Genomic DNA, 20942 nt, shown 5'->3' with positions numbered 1-20942 from the left:
CACACCTATGTTTTAGGATTGAGTCTCAAGATATGGTGTACCCCACCCTCTATGCCCACTGTGCTTTATTTGCTTCCATTCCTGCTCGGTTCCACTGCATGCATTCTGCTGCTCCCAGGATTCTTGAGTGTGTCAAGTCCTTGCTTCCTACATGCTTTCCTCCTTGCTGTACCAACACCCATATGCACACCCATACCTGAGGCTGAGAGGAACCAGCTCACTGAGTTAGCCCCGAAACACACAAGTACCTATATTCAGGAGTGCTCCACTCCACTGGCTCCAAGCTTAACCACTTGCGGGAGGGCCTGTGTGTACCTGAAGATTGAAAGATCACTGCTCCAAACTGCCTGCTTTCTGGGGCTGCTTGCAGAGGCGCTAGGGTTCTGAAGCTGGCTAGATCCAGCATCACAGGCCGCTTCGGAAAAGCAACTTGCAAGTTTGCGTTCCTTGCCTAGGAAACCGGCAACACTGGCAAAGAGAATGAGCAGTATACCACTGAAATAAAAATCCCTCTGTTCTTGAGAATGGAAAAGAATTTTAATAAGAGGGAAATTGCATACTTGTTGGTATTTACAAAAACTTTGCAATTTTACACAATTTAATGGTTCAGCAAATCAAGATATTTTGGAAAACTGTTACTTCCAGCACTGTGGGAACAGTTTGGAGAAGGCCCTTTTCTGTTCCCCATGAATGTGTCCAGTGCACAAGGTCCATACGGATATGGTTGGAGGAGTCTAGTGTCAAAGAACATGATCGGTCACACAGAGCCTGGACCTCCCTCAACCTCATCAACAACTGTCAGAGGAGCTAGAACGGAGACTGTGAGCGCGGCTTCTCCCCAACATCAGGGTCTGACCCTACAAATGCGCGCTTTTGGATGAAGGGGCAAAAATTCCCACAGACACCTCTATAATCTTGTAGATAGCCTTCCAGAATAGCTGCAAAAGGAACGACTCTGTATGAAAGCTTATGGACGTAGAATGGGAAACTATTCAAGGTGTAATGTGTACGTGTCCCAATACTTTTCTCCATATAGTGTGTCGCACGCATTCAGCAAAGCATTGCATTAGCTAAGCATCAAGTTATAGAAGTTATTCCATGGCAGTTAGTCAGAGCAGGAGTCAGGTACACTCTGCTCTCCCTTCTATCCATGTGCTTTATTCCTATCCTCCTATGTTCCCTTGCAATCCACATCTACCGCCCAATCCCCCCTCCATCACAAATCATATACATCAGCCCCTCTATACTTCCCTCTCACATGTACAGCTCCCATGCACATCTCACCTTCCTGAAAAACCTCAGTCCATCTTGCCAAAACACACTGCACAAAAAAACTCCAATTCCAAAAACTTCTTGCTTTTTATCTTCCTACTCCTACTGATTTCAGGGGACATCTCCCCCAACCCCGGTCCACCATCCCACAACCTCAACCCCTACCCTACCTCACATCAAAACCATTCTAACCTTACTAATACTACTTGCACTCCCTCATCTCCTTCTTTTAATTGTGCCCTTTGGAATCCACAGTCTGCATGTAACAAGCTTCCTTTCCTGCACAACTACTTTCTGAACAACTCTCTAAATCTATTGGCCCTCACTGGAACCTGGATCCAGGATTCTGACACGGTCTCCCCTGCTGCCATTTCCCATGGTGGCCTACAATTCTCCCATTCCCCGAGCCCCACAAACAGACCTGGTGGTGGAGTCGGCATACTCCTCTCCCCACAATGCACTTTCCAGGTCATCCCACCAACTCCATCACTCTCATTCCCTTCTTTTGAGGTCCACACCATCAGGCTCTTTCGTCCCCTCTCCCTCAGAGTAGCGGTCATATACCGGCCCCCAGGCTCAACCACCCACTTCCTGGACCATTTCGCTGCCTGGCTGCCGCACTTCATGTCCTCAGAACTCCCAACCCTTATCCTGGGAGATTTCAACATCCCCACAAACAGCCGCACTTCTACATCTGCATCCCAGCTTCTATCACCAAGCACTTCGCTCGGCCTCTCACAGCTCTCAAGCTCTGAGACACACAAGGACAGTAACACCCTTGACCTGGTCTTTGTCCGGCTGTGTTCAATCTCCTACCTAAATAACTCACCGCTTCCCCTCTCTGACCCCAACATTCTCTCCTTCATGCTCACAAATCCTCGTTCACCCCAGCACCCTCCTACCTACCATTCAGTCAGAAATCTACAAGCCATTAACCCTCATACACTTTCAGACTCCTTACACTCATCACTGTCCCCAATCTCCTCTTTTTCCTGTCCTGATGTGGCGGTACATCACTACAATGACACTCTTAGAAGCACCCTAGACCAAGTAGCTCCCTTCACCCTCAGAACCTCCAAACACAGAGTAAAACAGCCCTGGCTCAAATCACAAACCCGATTTCTCCAGCGATGCTCTAGGAGTGCTGAACGTTTATGGAGGAAAACTCGCACACCAGAAGACTTCATACACTTCAAAATTATGTTAAAAACCTATAACTCTGCCCTCCACCTCACCAAACAGACCTACTTCCCCACTCTTATCTCCTCAATATCCAACAACCCCAAGAAACTTTTTGACACTTTTCACTCCCTCCTTAGGCCAAAAGCTCAAGCCTCTATCACAGACATTTGTGCTGATGACCTGGCCTCCCACTTTATGGAGAAAATAGACCATATCCGTCAGGAAATCCGCTCCCAATCACCAAGTTCAGTGACTCCCATCCCTCCCTGCATCTCCCCTGGCTCACTCTCCGCATTTGATCCCATCACAGAAGAAGTCTCCAAGCTCCTCTCTTCTTCTCGTCCGACTACATGCTCTACCGACCCCATTCCCTCTGATCTCCAGTCTCTCTCTCCAGTCGTCACTACTCACATAACTACAATCTTTAATCTCTCACTCTCCTCAGGCAATTTCCCGTCCTCCTTCAAACACTATCATTACTCCGTTACTAAAGAAACCCACCCTTGACCCATCCTGCACAAACAACTACAGACCGGTCTCCAATCTCCCCTTCATCTCTAAACTCTTGAAGCGCCTAGTCTACTTCCGCCTTACCCGTTACCTGTCCACTCACTCCCTCCTAGACCGTTCACAGTCCGGTTTCCGCACCCTACACTCGACAGAAACTGCACTCATCAAAGTGACCAACGACCTTCTGACAGCAAAATGTAACGGTGACCACTCTCTGCTCACTCTTCTCGATCTTTCTGCAGCTTTCGACACTGTTGACCACCCTCTCTTACTCTCTAGGCTCCAGTCACTTGGCATTAAGGACACTGCTCTCTCCTGGTTCTCCTCCTATCTTTCTGACCGCTCCTTCAGTGTTCTGTTCTCTGGCTCCACTTCATCTCCTCTTCCTCTCACTGTTGGGGTACCTCAGGGCTCAGTCCTTGGCCCCCTTCTTTTCTCCCTCTACACGGCCCCAATTGGACAGACCATCAGCAGATTTGGCTTTCAGTACCATCTTTATGCCGACGACACACAGCTATACACGTCATCCCCTGACCTTACTCCTGCTGTACTACAGAACGCCACTGACTGTCTGTCCGCAGTCTCCGACATCATGTCTGCTCTCTATCTGAAACTCAACCTCTCCAAAACTGAACTTCTTCTGCTCCCACCATCTACTAACCTCCCTAAACCTGACGTTTCCCTCTCCGTGCGTGGCACCATAATAACACCCCGGCAGCAGGCGCGCTGTCTGGGTGTTATGTTTGACTCCGATCTCTCCTTCACCTCCCATATACAATCTCTTTCCCGCTCGTGCCGCTTACACCTAAAGAACATCTCTAGAATCCGCCCTTTTCTCACTATAGAAACAACAAAAACCCTCAATGTCGCCCTGATCCACTCCCGCCTGGACTACTGCAACGCTCTATTAATTGGCCTCCCCCTCACGCGACTTTCCCCTCTCCAGTCCATCCTTAATGCAGCAGCCAGGGTTGTCCATCTGGCTAATCATTACTCGGACGCGTCCGCTCTTCGCCAGTCGTTACACTGGCTGCCCATTCATTACAGGATACAATTCAAAGTACTTGTTCTCACCCACAAAGCTCTTCACAGTGCAGCACCCCCTTACATCTCCTCCCTCATTTCTGTCTATCGGCCTAACCGACCTCTGCACTCTGCAAATGACTTTCGACTAACCTCTGCGCTAATCCGTACCTCCCACTCCCGACTCCAAGACTTCTGCCGTGCTGCGCCAATCCTCTGGAATGCAAGATATTAGGACCATCCACAATTTGCATAGTTTTAGTCGCTCGCTCAAAACACATTTGTTCAGAGCGGCCTATCACGTTCACTAATCAAAGTCATTTTATGTTTGTGTGTAGCCCATTCACTATCCCCATCTATCCCCCACCCCCTGAAGATGGCTGGACCATCATTGTAAATACATCATTGTAAATACACACCTGTACTTTGCATCTCCCCCACCTCATTGTAGATTGTAAGCTCTCACGAGCAGGGTCGTCTTGTGTTGCTTTAATTATTGTATTGTTAACGTTGTTACTTATGACTGTTGTGTTTGAAGCTGTTAAACTGTAAAGCGCTGCGGAATATGTTGGCGCTATACAAATAAAGATTATTATTATCTAGGAGACATGTTATATATTACTGACAGCTACTTCATTATATAAAGACATAGACGGTTCTGTTAGTTACAACCAGGTGGGCAGTGGGTTTCCCCCTTGAAGAGCCTTTAATGCCAGATAGTAAATGAACTGTCGGTGGTGTGTAATGAGTGGTGGATGTGGGGAGAGCCGTGCCGGTGTTATCCTGGTAGTAATAAATATGGGAGATGCAGAACAAGAGACCTTTTGTGAAAAAGTGGGTATAATATGGGCCCCAAATTCATTTCTTCAATCGAAAACATGTTCTTCTCTTTACACATCTCATGTAAGGGGGGCGATCAACAATTCCATATTCATCATGTCAAGAAAGTTTTCTGCAATGCATGTTATTCATTTAGGGGAAGAGCGGATAGATGGCGGCATTCTTTATACGCAGCGATCGGACCCCCACCTCAGCTCTGTAACATGAGCGGAACTAGTATAAAGGTTATTGGTGGAGATGTGTTCTTTATTATGTATAACGCTGACTTATCCTTATGCTTATTCCTCCGTCCCATGTCACTGGGAATAGGAACAGGGCTGACGATCTACGTGATGGGACTTGATTTTTACAATCAATGGGAAATGCTATATAATGTGACTTCTATTGTGCTGGAGCAGACAGCTGCACGGATAACACACAATCCAATTTTATTTCCCAGGGAAATGATCTGCAGTCAGACTTTACACCGGCTTTACAGAACATAGGACGTGGTACTAAAACGCAGGTGGGGTACGCTGAAACTTTGGGATGCAGATTATTTCCCACTGAAATTAATTAGGTTACCTGAGATGACGCAGCCCCTAGAAGGAGCAAAAAGTATTTTACTTTTACCATATTGGAAGAAATGGATATGCTTTGCCTGACAATACACTGAAAAGATTGCGACAGTTAAGGCCCCCATACACGTTGGACAATAGGCCCCAATGCATTACACTAAAGACCCCCATACACATTAGACTAAAGACCCCCATACACATTAGACTAAACACCCCCATACACATTAGACTAAAGACCCCATACACATTAGACTAAAGACCCCCATACACATTAGACTAAAGACCCCCATACACATTAGACTAAAGACCCCCATACACATTACACTAAAGACCCCCATACACATTAGACTAAAGGCCCCTATACACATTAGACTAAAGACCCCCATACATATTAGACTAAAGACCCCCATACACATTAGACTAAAGACCCCCATACACATTAGACTAAAGACCCCCATACACATTACACTAAAGACCCCCATACACATTAGACTAAAGGCCCCTATACACATTAGACTAAAGACCCCCATACATATTAGACTAAAGACTCCCGTACACATTAGACTAAAGACCCCCATATACATTAGACTAAAGACCCCCGTACACATTAGACTAAAGACCCCCATATACATTAGACTAAAGACCCCCATACACATTACACTAAAGACCCCCATACACATTAGACTAAAGGCCCCCATACACATTAGACTAAAGACCACCATACACATTACACTAAAAACCCCTACACATTAGACTAAAGACCCCCATACACATTAGACTAAAGACCCCTATACACATTACACTAAAGACCACCATACACATTACACTAAAAACCCCTACACATTAGACTAAAGACCCTCATACACATTAGACTAAAGACCCCCATACAGATTAAACTAAAGACCCCCATACATATTAGACTAAAGACCCCCATACACATTAGACTAAAGACCCCCATACACATTAGACTAAAGACCCCCATACACATTACACTAACGGCCCCTATACACATTAGACTAAAGACCCCCATACACATTACACTAAAGACCCCCATACACATTAGACTGAAGACCCCCATACACATTAGACTGAAGACCCCCATACACATTAGACTAAAGACCCCCATACACATTACACTAAAAAACCCCATACACATTAGACTGAAGACCCCCATACACATTACACTAAAGACCCCCATACACATTACACTAAAGACCCCCATACACATTACACTAAAGACCCCCATACACATTAGACTGAAGACCCCCATACACATTAGACTAAATACCCCCATACACATTAGACTAAAGACCCCCATACACATTACACTAAAGACCCCCATACAAATTAGACTAAAGACCCCCATACACATTACACTAAAGACCCCCATACAGATTAGAATAAAGACCCCCATACACATTAGACTAAAGACCCCCATACACATTAGAATAAAGACCCCATACAGATTAGACTAAAGACCCCCATACACATTAGACTAAAGACCCCCATACACATTAGACTAAAGACCCCCATACACATTAGAATAAAGACCCCCATACACATTAGAATAAAGACCCCCATATACATTAGACTAAAGACCCCGACGGGGGTCTTCAGCATGCCCCCCGAGTGCCATTGTAACGCGTTGGCTGCCATTGCAATCAAACTCTATAAATTGTCTTCTTTGATCAACTAAGACATTCCACAATTTTGTGTAATTTTTTTTTTTACAATTTTGAACTCGCCCTTTCCCCTCCCACTTTCAGATAGACCACTGCCTTTTGCATAAAACAAATAATAATCATGGTGCATGACATGAACGACAGTTTTTCTGGCACATGTAGCTTAGTACTTCTCAGACAACGCCTTTGCCTCCAATGCTCCATATTTAAGTACCTGTTCTGGTGGTATTATCGCCGTCCACCGTCTCCCGTTTCGCCCTTCGCTCCTTACTCAGGGTCTCAGATCTGAAACATAGAGACACATTGTAGCACCTGAAGTTACCACGAAACATTTCTTAATATTTTTTTGATATTTTTTTTGCCCTAAATACCATTTCCATTCAATAAACACATTATATACAGGAGATTATTAATAATGAAACCTATTTATTGGAGGACGCTAAATGTCAATCAAGTAAGAGAAAAATACACACGAATTACTGGCGAGATCTAATTATAGACAATGGTTTGACATTAATTAACTTCCTTTTCCCCTGTGCACATCTTTGGCTACGTTCACATTAGCGTCATGCGACACAGCGTCGCCGACGCAACGCACGACGCATCGGAAACGCACGCAAAAACACACCTTTTTTGACACAAGCGTCGGACGGATGCGTCGTAAAACGCAGCGTTTTTGGTGCGTTTTTGTTGCGTTTTTACAAAAAACGCAGCGTTTTACGACGCATGCGTTGTCAAACACTGATTAGATCTTTACACACAATTTAGTGTCTAGACACTAGATAACACCACCAATGAATAGAAGAGGGTGGGTCTAGTGTCTAGACAATCGATAATGCCACCAATGGGTAAATGGGGGTGGGTATTAATGTAATAGTGGTGTATATACCCCGGCATAGATTATTTCCAACCATAGAGCATCAAGATGGATCGTTCCATGGAGAGTATCTACCTCAATTTTCAGCTGGAATTAGCCCTTGCTATTGCTTATGCTATTGCCTGTCATGAACAGAGGAAAAGAGACAAACTACGGAGAAGGAGTCGTCGGCGTTTTTGGCTACACCCTATAGTGGAAGTCCGAGAGAGTCGTGGAGCCTACCATTGTCTGTTTGGCGAATTAAATGAGAACCAGGACAAATACTTTGAATACACCAGGATGTCAAAAGACAGCTTCCGATATCTGCTGCGTCTGGTGGAAGGAACCATTTCCAGGCAGGACACGCAGCTCCGTAAATCGATTTCCCCTGAGGAACGTCTGCTGGTGACTCTACGGTACGTAATGGAATGTGAAGGATTTATATGTTCTTGCCATTTTTTTAAAGTAACGTGTTTTTATTTTGTGGGGTGGGGGGATTGTTATTAAAAATGCAAAATTCTTTCATAACAATTTTATTAATTATATTTATTTATTTTTCTTCTTGTCAGTTTCCTGGCTACCGGAGAGACCTTGAGATCACTGCATTTCCAGTTTCGTATTGGAGTCTCCACACTGTCTGGTATTATTGCCGACACTTGCCGCGCATTGTGGGACAACCTCCGGGAGGAATTTTTACCCATCCCTACAAGAGAAATATGGCTTGCCAACGCCCAAAAATTTGAACAAGTGTGTTCTTTCCCTAACTGTATTGGAGCCGTGGATGGGAAGCACGTTAGGATTACCAAGCCTTCAAGAAGTGGATCTCTTTTTTTTAATTATAAAAAATACTTTTCCACCGTGCTGATGGCAATTGCAGGTGCGGACTGCAGGTTTCTCGCTGTGGACATTGGAGCGTTTGGTCGTGCAAATGATTCACGGACATTTAAGGAGTCTGATATGGGCCGAAGATTGTACAATAACAATTTTAATTTCCCCCATCCACGACCTCTTCCCAACACCGACGGCCCGGCCCTGCCATTTGTTGTGGTTGTGGATGAGGCTTTTCAAATGAGTGGCAACCTACTTAAACCTTACTCAAGTCGGGGGTTGGACCGCACCAAAACTATATTTAATTATAGACTGTCCAGGGCCAGAAGAACTGTGGAGTGCGCCTTTGGCATCCTGGTCTCCAAATGGCGTATCTTAGGATCCGCTATAAATTTGAAAATTGAGACAGTGGATGAGGTGGTGAAGGCGTGTGTGGTTCTCCACAATTTTATTATTGATAAAGAGAGAGTCAACGTGGAACTCGATGAACCCATACAAAATCCATTGCCTGATTATCAAGCTCATCCTCTGCGGACAACTGTGGAGATTGCTCATATGAGGGACCAATTTGCTGCATACTTTGTTTCTGATGTTGGCCGTGTTTCATGGCAAGATCAAATGGTTTAATTCTTCGTGTTATTATGATGTCATGTAAACACTGTGGAGTCCATGTCATTTAACCATACTATGTATGGTGATTCTATGGTTATTGTTAAAATGTCCCCTGATTGTATAATGCATTGTGTTTTGAAATAAAGTTCTTGTGCCTTTCCGTTTTCACCAAACAAATCTCCCATACGTTTTTCCATAGTAATAGAATTGTAAAATCCAATTTTATTGAAAGTAATGTGTGTCACACAAAATTTGTGTGTTCCATAGTTTTGACGTATAATTACATAATCGGCTCCCACCTTGTCAACCATTTTTAATCCTGCAGACTATTTGCATATGGAACCAGGCTAGACAAGGAGGGAGACGATCATGTTTGCAAAACTCTACAGAGTTAACACTATTGTACTCAGGATGCTAGAATTCGTCCAGAGTCAAATAGTGGCGACACTGTGAACATTGCTTCCACCTCACCTGACCAATATTCTTAAGGTACATTAATAAAACTATTACCCAACGATACCGACCAGTGATACGACTGGACCGAGATCGTTGTTTAGTTGTCGCGTGGTTGCTGGAGAGCTGTCACACAGACAGCTCTCCAGCGACCAAAAAAGAGCAAGTCCCGTGTAATCTGGGTAATGTTTTGCCACACTCACGATGTTTACCATTGTAAATGTAATTTAAAAAAATACAAAAAACCCTTACACTCCGGTGTGTGAAACGTCCATCGCCGTCAACTTCCCGTACTGTGGCAGCCCTAAAGCACAGCACAGCGTTTATTATTAAGTCAACGGTGTGCTCAGCTTTACGGGCGGGAATCACAGTGTCAGTGCGGAAAGATGACGGCGAGGGACGTGGTAGACACCTTTTTATATTTGTGGGGTATTGTTCACTTTTTATTTGAGTGTTTAAAACAGTGCGCTATTAACCCAATATTCCCTTGTTTAAAACAAAGACATCGCTGGATCGGTCTAAAACTCGCCGATCCAACAATGACAGCGTCTGATCAGTTACCCAAAAAAAATTCCAAATCATTCGCTGACACCAAAAAACTCACAGCAGGGGCTCAATCGTTTTACGATTTCAGAAAAGATAACGTTGGTTACACACAAAAACCAACTTTATCTATACTGAAATTGTGGTGTGATGGTACATTGTAAACTTGACATATTGAGCAATGCTGTTTGTGTTTGTAACATCTGAGTACAATGAGCGACAGCCCTATAAAACAATGAAAACAAAAATAGATAAAATATTGTCAGACATTGCACATCAGGTGTTACAAAGACAAGATTTGTGTGTACGGCGCAAGGTGTGATTTGGTGCAAACTTTATTTGAGACAATAAAAACTAATTTTTTTTAAAAAAAATAACATTTATTTAGGGTACAAAAAAAAAGAAATTGGGAAATGTTATTAGGGGGTACCAACATCCGCAATTAAAGGGGATTGATATCCCACACTTTTTGGTGTTGAGGAGACCGAGGAGGAGGACGAGGGGGAGGAAGCAGCGTACTCGATCACACTAGACGGGATGCCGACATCAATCCAGGCAGTGGATGGTGGCGAGATTAGCAAAGCAGGAGGTGAGGGAGGAGGAGGGACGACCAGTGTCCTTGGCTGGCTACTCCGGCTCCGGGTAGACCCAGGCTGTGTAGATGGTGTACTCCTTGTAGACCCAGGCTGGGTACTGGGTGTACTCCGTGTAGACCCAGCCTGGGTACTTGGTGTGCTCCGGGTCGACCCAGGCTGTGTTCTGGTGGTACTTTTGGGAGCAGCCATAGCCAAGGTCGTAGTACTTGTCGTCGTCTTCTTCTTCTTTTTCCTCCTCTCTCCCTCTGGGTGTGGGTCGGCATCCCGTCTGTGTCCCCTTGAAGGCCTGTCAGGCTCTGAACTTTGGGGCTCTGTTCTGTGGTGGCGGTGGCGGTGGCCCTCGGCACGCGGAGCTCTGTGGTGGTGCTCTGCAGCAGGAGTCGGAGTCATGGCAGCCAGCGATGGTACTGCGGGCACATTTGTCGCCGACTGCATGACCCGAGCCTGCTGCAGAGCAGTGACATATACATTGTTGCAGCCCTGCATAACCGAAATCTGGAGTTCCGGCGTAAGATGTTCAACCATGCCGTTGTGAATGGCAGTAAAAAAATGTTTGGCCGGCCTCGAGAGATCCGTTTCGATGTTTTCAAGACGCCGTTCGATATTGGACATTTTATCGCACAGCGCCTTGAAACCATTCTGAAATACGGTGCTCAGATGTAAAAATTCGGGCATGACCGCCCTGTCCGAGGCCCGCTGACGCTGTCGGGAAGACCCGAAGGAAGGAGCGACAGAGGCCTCGGCCAGGGGAACATCTGATGGACCGGCTGCCGGTTCGCCAGATTGTGGTGGTGCAGACCTGCTCTCGCTGTGGGATGGCTGCGACTGTTCAGATGGCGCTTCACGAAGGACCGCTCCAGAGGGTCGGACAGTCTCGCGGGTGCTGCTGTGTGTTCTGTGAAAACATAAGGAAACCATTAGTATACTAAATATCACATTTCACATGCGTCATTAATTAACTTTACCACCAGGTATCCATTGCCGCCATTAATATTAACCTATTTTTAATATTGACACTGCATATGCACCATCAATATTAAAAAAAAAGGTATTTATTTAATTCACAATAGTCACCCATGGTTGTGGTTTGCAACGCCAGACAATTATGCTTACGTTGGAACTGCCATGACGTCACGGTCATGTGACCGAGACGTCATCACAGGTCCTGCGAGCTGAGCAACCATGGGAACATAACCTGCTTTGCAGTGGAATGTATGCCGTATCTATTATATTTTACTTTTTTGTGTATAAAAAATCGGGGATACACCTGGATAGCCACTAAACTACTACACTATTAACCCCTTAGCGACCGCCGATACGCCTTTTAACGGCGGCCGCTAAGGGTACTTAAACCACAGCGCCGTTAATTAATGGCGCTGTGGAAAAAGTCCATAGCGCCCCCCAGAGGCCGATTTTCTCCGGGGTCTCGGCTGCCGAGGGTAGCCGAGACCCCAGAGAACATGATTCGGGGGTTTTTTAACCCACCCCGCATTTGCGATCGCCGGTAATTAACCGTTTACCGGCGATCGCAAAAAAAAGAAAAGCGATCTCTTTTTAATTTCTCTGTCCTCCGATGTGATCGCACATCGGAGGACAGAGAAAAGGGGTCCCAGGTGGCCCCCCAATACTCACCTAGCTCCCCCGATGCTCCTCGTGTCTCCCGGTGGGCGCCGCCATCTTCAAAATGGCGGGCGCATGGGCAGTGCGCCCGCCGGCCGGCACCGGGAGAATCTTTGGGGTCTCGGCTGCCGGGGGTAGCCGAGACCCCAAAGAGCATGATCGGGGTCGGTATTACCGACCCCTATTTTGCGATCGCCGGTAATTAACTGTTTACCGGCGACCGCAAAAAAAAAAAAAAAGTAAAGTGTAATTCTCTGTCCTCTGATGTGATCGCACATCAGAGGACAGAGAAATAGGGGGATTCGGGGACCCTAGCATACTCACCTAGGTCCTGGATCCTCTTGCTGCTCCTCCTGGCCGCCGGCAGAAGAACATGGCGGACGCATGCCCAGTGCGCCCGCCATCTGTCTCCATCTGCCGGCCGGCAGGAGAACAGCAGTTGGGGCTAAAATTAGGGGTAGGGTTAGGGGTAGGGTTAGGGTTAGGGGTAGGGTTAGGGGTAGGGTTAGGGGTAGGGTTAGGGGTAGGGTTAGGGTTGGGGCTAAATTTAGGGTTAGGGTTGGGGCTAAACTTAGGGTTAGGCTTCTTTCACACTTACGTCGGTACGGGGCCGTCGCAATGCGTTGGCCCGACATACCGACGCACGTTGTGAAAATTGTGGACAACGTGGGCAGCATCTGTAGTTTTTCAACACATCCGCTGCCCAATCTATGTCCTGGGGAGGAGGGGGCGGAGTTACGGCCACGCATGCGCGGTCAGAAATGGCGGATGCGACGTACAAAAAAACGTTTCATTGAACGTTTTTTTGTGCCGACGCTCCGCCAAAACACAACTGATCCAGTGCACGACGGACGCGACGTGTGGCCATCCGTTACGATCCGTCGGCAATACAAGTCTATGGGCAAAAAACGCATCCTGCGGGCACATTTGCAGGATCCGTTTCTTGTCCAAAACGACGGATTGCGACGGAATGCCAAACGACGCAAGTGTGAAAGTAGCCCTAGGGCTAGGGTTAGGGTTGGGGCTAAAGTTAGGGCTAGGGTTGGGGCTAAAGTTAGGGTTAGAGCTGGGATTAGGGTTAGGGTTTGGATTAGGGTTGGTATTAGGGTTAGGGTTGGCATTAGGGTTACGCTTGGGATTAGGGTTAGGTTTGGGATTAGGGTTAAGGTTAGGGTTGTGATTAGGGGTGTATTGGGATTAGGGTTAGGTTTGAGGTTAGGGTTGAGATTAGGATTAGGGGTGTGTTGGATTTAGGGTTTTGATTAGGGTTATGGTTAGGGTTGACATTAGGGTTGTTTTGGGGTAAGGGTTGTGATTATGGTTAGGGTTAGTGATTAGGATTATGGATGAGGTTGGGATTAGGGTTAGGGGTGTGTTGGGGTTAGGGTTGGAGCTAGAATTGGGGGGTTTCCACTGTTTAGGTACATCAGGGGGTCTCCAAACACGACAGCCAATTTTGCGCTCAAAAAGTCAAATGGTACTCCCTCCCTTCTGAGCTCTGCCGTGCGCCCAAACAGTGGGTTACCCCCACATATGGGGCATCAGCGTACTCGGGATAAATTGGACAACAACTTCTGGGGTCCAATTTCTCTTGTTACCCTTGTGAAAATAAAAACTTGGGGGCTACAAAATCTTTTTTGTGAAAAAAAAAATATTTTTTATTTTCACGACTCTGCATTCTAAACTTCTGTGAAGCACTTGGGCATTCAAAGTTCTCACCACACATCTAGATAAGTTCCTTGGGGGGTCTAGTTTCCAAAATGGGGTCACTTGTGGGGGGTTACTACAGTTTAGGTACATCAGGGGCTCTGCAATCGCAACATAATGCCCACAGACCATTCTATCAAAGTCTGCATTCCAAAAAGGCGCTCCTTCCCTTCCGAGCTCTGCCGTGCGCCCAAACAGTGGTTTACCCCCACATATGGCGCATCAGCGTACTCGGGATAAATTGGACAACAACTATTGCAGTCCAATTTCTCCTGTTACCCTTGTGAAAATAAAAACTTGGGGGCTACAATATCTTTTTTGTGGAAAAAAAAATATTTTTTATTTTCACGACTCTGCATTCTAAACTTCTGTGAAGCACTTGGGCATTCAAAGTTCTCACCACACATCTAGATAAGTTCCTTGGGGGGTCTAGTTTCCAAAATGGGGTCACTTGTGGAGGGTTTCTACTGGTTAGGTACATCAGGGGCTCTGCAAACGCAACATAATACCCGCAGACCATTCTATCAAAGTCTGCATTCCAAAATGGCGCTCCTTCCTTCCGAGCTCTGCCGTGCGCTCAAACAGTGGTTTACCCCCACATATGGGGTACCAGCATACTCAGGACAAATTGGACAACAACTTTTGGGGTCCAATTTCTCTTGTTACCCTTGTGAAAATAAAAATTTGGTGGCTAAAAAATCTTTTTTGTGGAAAAAAAAAATATTTTTTATTTTCACGGCTCTGCATTATAAACTTCTGTGAAGCACTTGGGCATTCAAGGTTCTCACCACATATCTAGATAAGTTCCATGGGGGGTCTAGTTTCCAAAATGGTGTCACTTGTGGGGGGTTTCCACTGTTTAGGCACATCAGGGGCTCTCCAAACGCGACATGGCGTCCAATCTCAATTCCAGCCAATTCTACATTGAAAAAGTAAAACGGCACTCCTTCTCTTCCAAGCTCTGCGGTGCGCCCTAACAGTTGTTTACCCCCACATATTGGGTATCGACGTACTCAGGAGAAATTGCACAACAACTTTTGTGGTCTAATTTCTCCTGTTACCCTTGTGAAAATAAAAATTTGTGGGCAAAAAGATCATTTTTGTAGAAAAAATGCGATTTTTTTTTTTCACGGCTCTACGTTATAAACTTCTGTGAAGCACATGGGGGTTCAAAGTGCTCACCACACATCTAGATAAGTTCCATAAGGGGTCTAGTTTCCAAAATGGTGTCACTTGTGGGGGGTTTCCACTGTTTAGGCACATCAGGGGCTCTGCAAACGCGACATGGCGTCCAATCTCAATTCCAGCCAATTCAACATTGAAAAAGTAAAACGGCGCTCCTTCACTTCCAAGCTCTGCGGTGCGCCCAAACAGTGGTTTAGCCCCACATATGGGGTATCGACGTATTCAGGAGAAATCGCACAACAACTTTTGTGGTCTAATTTCTCCTGTTACCCTTGTGAAAATAAGAATTTGTGGGCGAAAAGATCATTTTTGTGTAAACAAAAGCAATTTTTTATTTTCACGGCTCTACGTTATAAACTTCTGTGAAGCACTTGGGGGTTCAAAGTGCTCACCACACATCTAGATAAGTTCCTTAAGGGGTCTAGTTTCCAAAATGGTGTCACTTGTGGGGGGTTTCCACTGTTTAGGCACATCAGGGGCTCTCTAAATGTGACATGGTGTCCGATCTCAATTCCAGCCAATTCTGCATTGAAAAAGTCAAACGGCGCTCCTTCACTTCTAAGTTCTGCGGTGCGCCCTAACAGTGGTTTACCCCCACATATGGGGTATTGGCGTATTCAGGAGAAATTGCATAACAAAATTTATGGTTACATTTCTGTTTTTACACTTGTGAAAATAAAAAAAATGGTTCTGAATTAAGATGTTTGCAAAAAAAAGTTAAATGTTCATTTTTTCCTTCCACATTGTTTCAGTTCCTGTGAAGCACGTAAAGGGTTAATAAACTTCTTGAATGTGGTTTTGAGAACCTTGAGGGGTGTAGTTTTTAGAATGGTGTCACACTTCATTATTTTCTATCATATAGACCCCACAAAATGACTTCAAATGTGATGTGGTCCCTAAAAAAAAATGGTGTTGTAAAAATGAGAAATTGCTGGTCAACTTTTAACCCTTATAACTCCCTAACAAAAAAAAATTTTGTTTCCAAAATTGTGCTGATGTAAAGTAGACATGTGGGAAATGTTATTTATTAACTATTTTTCGTGACATATCTCTCTGATTTAAGGGCATAAAAATACAAAGTTTGAAAATTGCAAAATTTTAAAAATTTTCGCCATATTTCCGTTTTTTTCATAAATAATCGCAAGTAATATCGAAGAAATGTTACCACTAACATGAAGTACAATATGTCACGAAAAAACAATCTCAGAATCAGCGGGATCCGTTGAAGCGTTCCAGAGTTATAACCTCATAAAGTGACAGTGGTCAGAATTGCAAAAATTGGCCTGGTCATTAAGTACCAAATTGGCTCTGTCACTAAGGGGTTAAATATTGGCTGGGCTTGGCCAATCTACTATTTTTCTGTGTTCTGTATACTTCAGATTTCAGGGAAATTGCTAGTAAGTCCAGCTCACCATTGTAGTAATCCCAGAAGGGAGCCGCTGTGTCAAGTGTGAGAAGACCAGAAATGAATAAAAAATTCGAGGTCAACGAGGCGTGAAAAGTAAAAACAAAATACTTTATTCACTTCAATCAGAAGCAGAGGATGAAACATCTGCACAATACAATAAAAACACTATCTACGCGTTTCAGGTCTGATGTTCCCTGTCACCTGAAACGCGTAGATAGTGTCTATGGTATTGTGCTGATGTTTCATCCTCTGCTTATGATTGAAGTGGATAAAAATATGTATTTTTTACTTTTCACACCTCGGTGAACTTGCCTTTTTTTCTTCATTTGTATACTTGGGACTTGCCAAAATAAATGGCTGGGCAATAAGCTACGTGGCTGGAATGTAGTATGTGAATATGCATGTTGTAAAAACTAGGTGTGTGCATAGGTACTATACTTACTCTCTGCTGTCAAGGACCGGTCGCAAAAACTGCAGTATACGGTTGTATTTGTACACAGAGGTCCTTGAAGCGGCAGCACCACTACGGGTCTGTCCCTCCTTTTTCAGGCCCCTCCGGAAGCGGTCCTTCATGGAGCGCCATCTGGTCTTCAATTGTTTAACTGTGTATAAATTGAAAAAATAAAAAAGGTTTTAGGTAATATATTGAAAACGATTACGCAACCGTGTGCAATACCAATAGAAGACATCACTGACGGTTGTGTAATCCTGGCATGATGGGTCACAGCAGCATTTTGGAAATACTTACGAAAACTAGTTTTGGCCTTTGGTGAAGCGCTGTCGAAGCCATCCCACAGCGATTGTGCCACCTCTATCCACAGACGCCGCAATATGCCCTGGTCCGCGTGCCGGGGGTCACGGCTGTCCCACAACGGGCCCCGTGCTTCAATGGATGCCACCATCATGTCAATATTGAGTGGTTCATCCAGGGCCCGTTGTGAAACCTAGAAAAATGGAAAATATTAATGTTTGAAAGATAAAAACAATGGTCCCTACCTCCTCCACCGCCACCTACCACACACAACACCACAACCTCCCACCACCCCCCATAACCGCAAAAACAAAAAAATTAAACAAAAAAAAAAAAAAAAAGGTTTGAAATAAATACTTACTCTCCGTCCTGCAGCCACAGCTTGGCCCCGTGGTCCCTGCTGCTGCTCCCTCTCTTCCTCCTGGTTCTCCTCCTCACTTGAAGAAGCCTGCAAAATAGTTTACCAAAAAGTTGAGTGACCCATCTACTAATGACAGCGAATATAAGCAATAGTAGATCATGTACTCACCGGACTCCTCAGCGGTGGGGTGTGACTCGAGTCGCTGCCGCTGGCCATAATGCAATTCTGAAATAAAGAACAAAATAACATTGATCCTATGCTCCTATGCACAATCCAGCAATATATATAAAAAAAAAAAACATTTAAACCACAAAGAACATTGCACTCCAACTGAACTAACGCTGAGCAAACAACACTGCCACATTGATTAAATTAAAGAAACAATGGCAGAGACAACCCAATGCCAGAGTACAAAAGCCTAAAGATAAGAAAACTAATCTACAACAGACCCTATGTAGTAATCCCAAAAGAGTGTTTTTTTTTTTTTAAAGTACAGTATGCATGGAGCAACACAAAAAACACAATAGATTTTTGAAAGTAAAAAATTAACAACCCCCAAAAATTAAGGGCAGTAACATTAATAACACACCATACTTTACAATCAAACCGACAGGGACGGAGACAATAAAAGGGCATACAACGCCATACATCGCAACCAGAAAACATACAACAATGTCTTTACACAACCACAGTGCTGAACATAATACACAACTTGCAATATAAATTATTACATTTAATAACAGGGCGCAGAATCATTCTATACCATAATTTACAATAAAACCGACAGGGACGGAGACAATAAAAGGGCCATACAACGCCATACATCGCAACCAGAAAACATACAACAATGTCTTTACACAACCACAGTGCTGAACATAATACACAACTTGCAATATAAATTATTACATTTAATAACAGGGCGCAGAATCATTCTATACCATAATTTACAATAAAACCGACAGGGACGGAGACAATAAAAGGGCCATACAACGCCATACATCGCAACCAGAAAACATACAACAATGTCTTTACACAACCACAGTGCTGAACATAATACACAACTTGCAATAAAAAATTAATAAATGTAATAAAAGGGCGCAGAATCATTCTATACACTACCATACTTTACAATAAATCCGACAGGGCCGGAGACTATTAAACGCCATCATATAACGCAAGAATAAAACATCACAACTGAATACAAAAAACACCACCAAACCAAAAAATGGAAACGAAAAATCTATCCTGTAACAATAATCTAGGCCGCAGACAATGAAACGCCATCCTATACCACGCCAGACATCACAACCAGACTAAAAATACCACAATATCTTTAACCACAGTGCAGAATATAATACACAACTTGCAAAAATAATTTAAAAAAACATGTAGAAAATGCACAGAATCATTCTATACTTACATCTCTGGACAGCGGATGAATAGTAGAATTCGTCTGGGGTTCTGGTGTGATGCCTCTAGATGTTCTGGAGATGTGCCTCTGGTGTCTTGCCTCAAGATGCTGCAGCAGAAGTGACAAACAATCCAACATTTTCTTTATATATGGGGGATGTTTTTCTCACTGTTTGCACTGTCTAGACACTGTCTAGACACTTTTTTGTTTTATTTTATCTAACGACGCATGCATCGCACAACGCACGCACGACGCACACCCGCGACGCAAGTGCGTTGTCAATAGGTTTCAATGGGAAATTGAACGCATTGACGACGCACGAGCGACGCAAGTGCGACGCGTGCGTTTTTTGGATGCTAGAAAAATGCAACAAGGTAGCGTCTCCGACGCCACCCAGGTGCGGTGAAACGACGCATGCGTCGTGCGTTTTACCGAAAACGCACGACAACGCAACGCATGCGTCCCCAATGATAAAGATAGGGGCGCATGAAGCATGCGTTGTTGTGCGTCGGCGACGCTAATGTGAACGTAGCCTTAGCATACCAAACTAAATCAGCGGCGACCTTGTAGCGCCTCGGGGCAGCGCACTCCTCCTCCACGGTAACTCAGTGCGCTAATCCCAGTCTCTGCTCCCTGCAGACCTTCAAGTATCGTATTAATAAAAAAGTGTCAATAATAACCTGGAAATGAACCCACATTTGTGCATCTGGGAACTGCCGTATTAGTAATTCTATGACGTCCCCCCATTACGTTAAGTCTGGGTCTGCCCTGTAAATGTATCAGTAGAGCGCAGACTTTTGCATCGGATCTCTGCACTATGTCTATGGGGCAGTAGGCATGGGCTGCAGCATGGCGGCTCGTGTCTGCTGACCGGGGTGGTCCGAATTCTAAAAAAACCTGTTAGTAATGTTATAAAATAATAAAATGATGCAACTTCATAGGTTCTAACCCAAATACAGGTAGGACTGCATCGGGAAAGGAAGCGGTGACGTCCCATTCTGCTGTCACTTGACCGCTCAGACCTTTGGTTGGCTGCAATAGTAAGGAGACTGGAATGGGATATCATTGTAGGTTCATTAGGTGATGTCTTGTGCCAATCATTACCGCTGCAGTCAATCACAGGCTTGAGCAGTCAACTGACCAAAGAACGGGAAGTTATCGCTTCCTTATCAGGGGAAGACCACCGGAGAATTAAGAGAATAGCACGATGTAGGGGTTGAGACCCTGATTCTAGTGATGTGTCACTTGCTTGGCTGTCTTTTTCGGTTTCAATCAAATCAGTGTTTTATCAGCAGGAGATTATCACTACAGGACCAGCTGTCTTATATTTCCCGGTCCGACCACACCCCCACCACTGATTAGGTATCTTTCTGTCAATATACAGTGTACACAGAAAGCTCAGCATTCTAAGCTCTGCTAGATCTGCAGCAGCGAAAACTGTGATTGTATCACAACTGCTGCACCCAGTAAACTAAGCGACACATCTCTGGAATTAGGTTCTCTGCCCCTGAATCATGCTGCTGTCAGATTCCCTTTGAAGCAGAT

At 44.8% G+C, this 20942-nt stretch overlaps 1 protein-coding gene and 1 long non-coding RNA gene across 2 annotated transcripts in view; one reads left to right on the top strand and one right to left on the bottom strand.

The window, feature by feature from the left end:
* MORN1 (MORN repeat containing 1) overlaps nt 1-20942 on the bottom strand; it is a 346148-nt gene that overhangs the window by 14171 nt on the left and 311035 nt on the right. Inside the window, exon 13 of the mRNA XM_069741579.1 lies at nt 7281-7351. Coding sequence (XP_069597680.1) covers nt 7281-7351 — 71 coding nt within the window. The remainder of the gene's footprint in view (nt 1-7280; nt 7352-20942) is intronic.
* The window catches only part of LOC138651399 (uncharacterized), an 80591-nt gene that overhangs the window by 35576 nt on the left and 24073 nt on the right, over nt 1-20942 (top strand). The gene's annotated exons all lie outside the window — the stretch shown is intronic.

Source organism: Ranitomeya imitator, chromosome 10 (assembly GCF_032444005.1).
Source record: "Ranitomeya imitator isolate aRanImi1 chromosome 10, aRanImi1.pri, whole genome shotgun sequence".
NCBI lineage: Eukaryota > Metazoa > Chordata > Amphibia > Anura > Dendrobatidae > Ranitomeya > Ranitomeya imitator.
The sequence above is the reverse complement of the archived record's forward strand: the minus strand, read 5'-3'. Positions and strand labels throughout refer to the sequence as shown.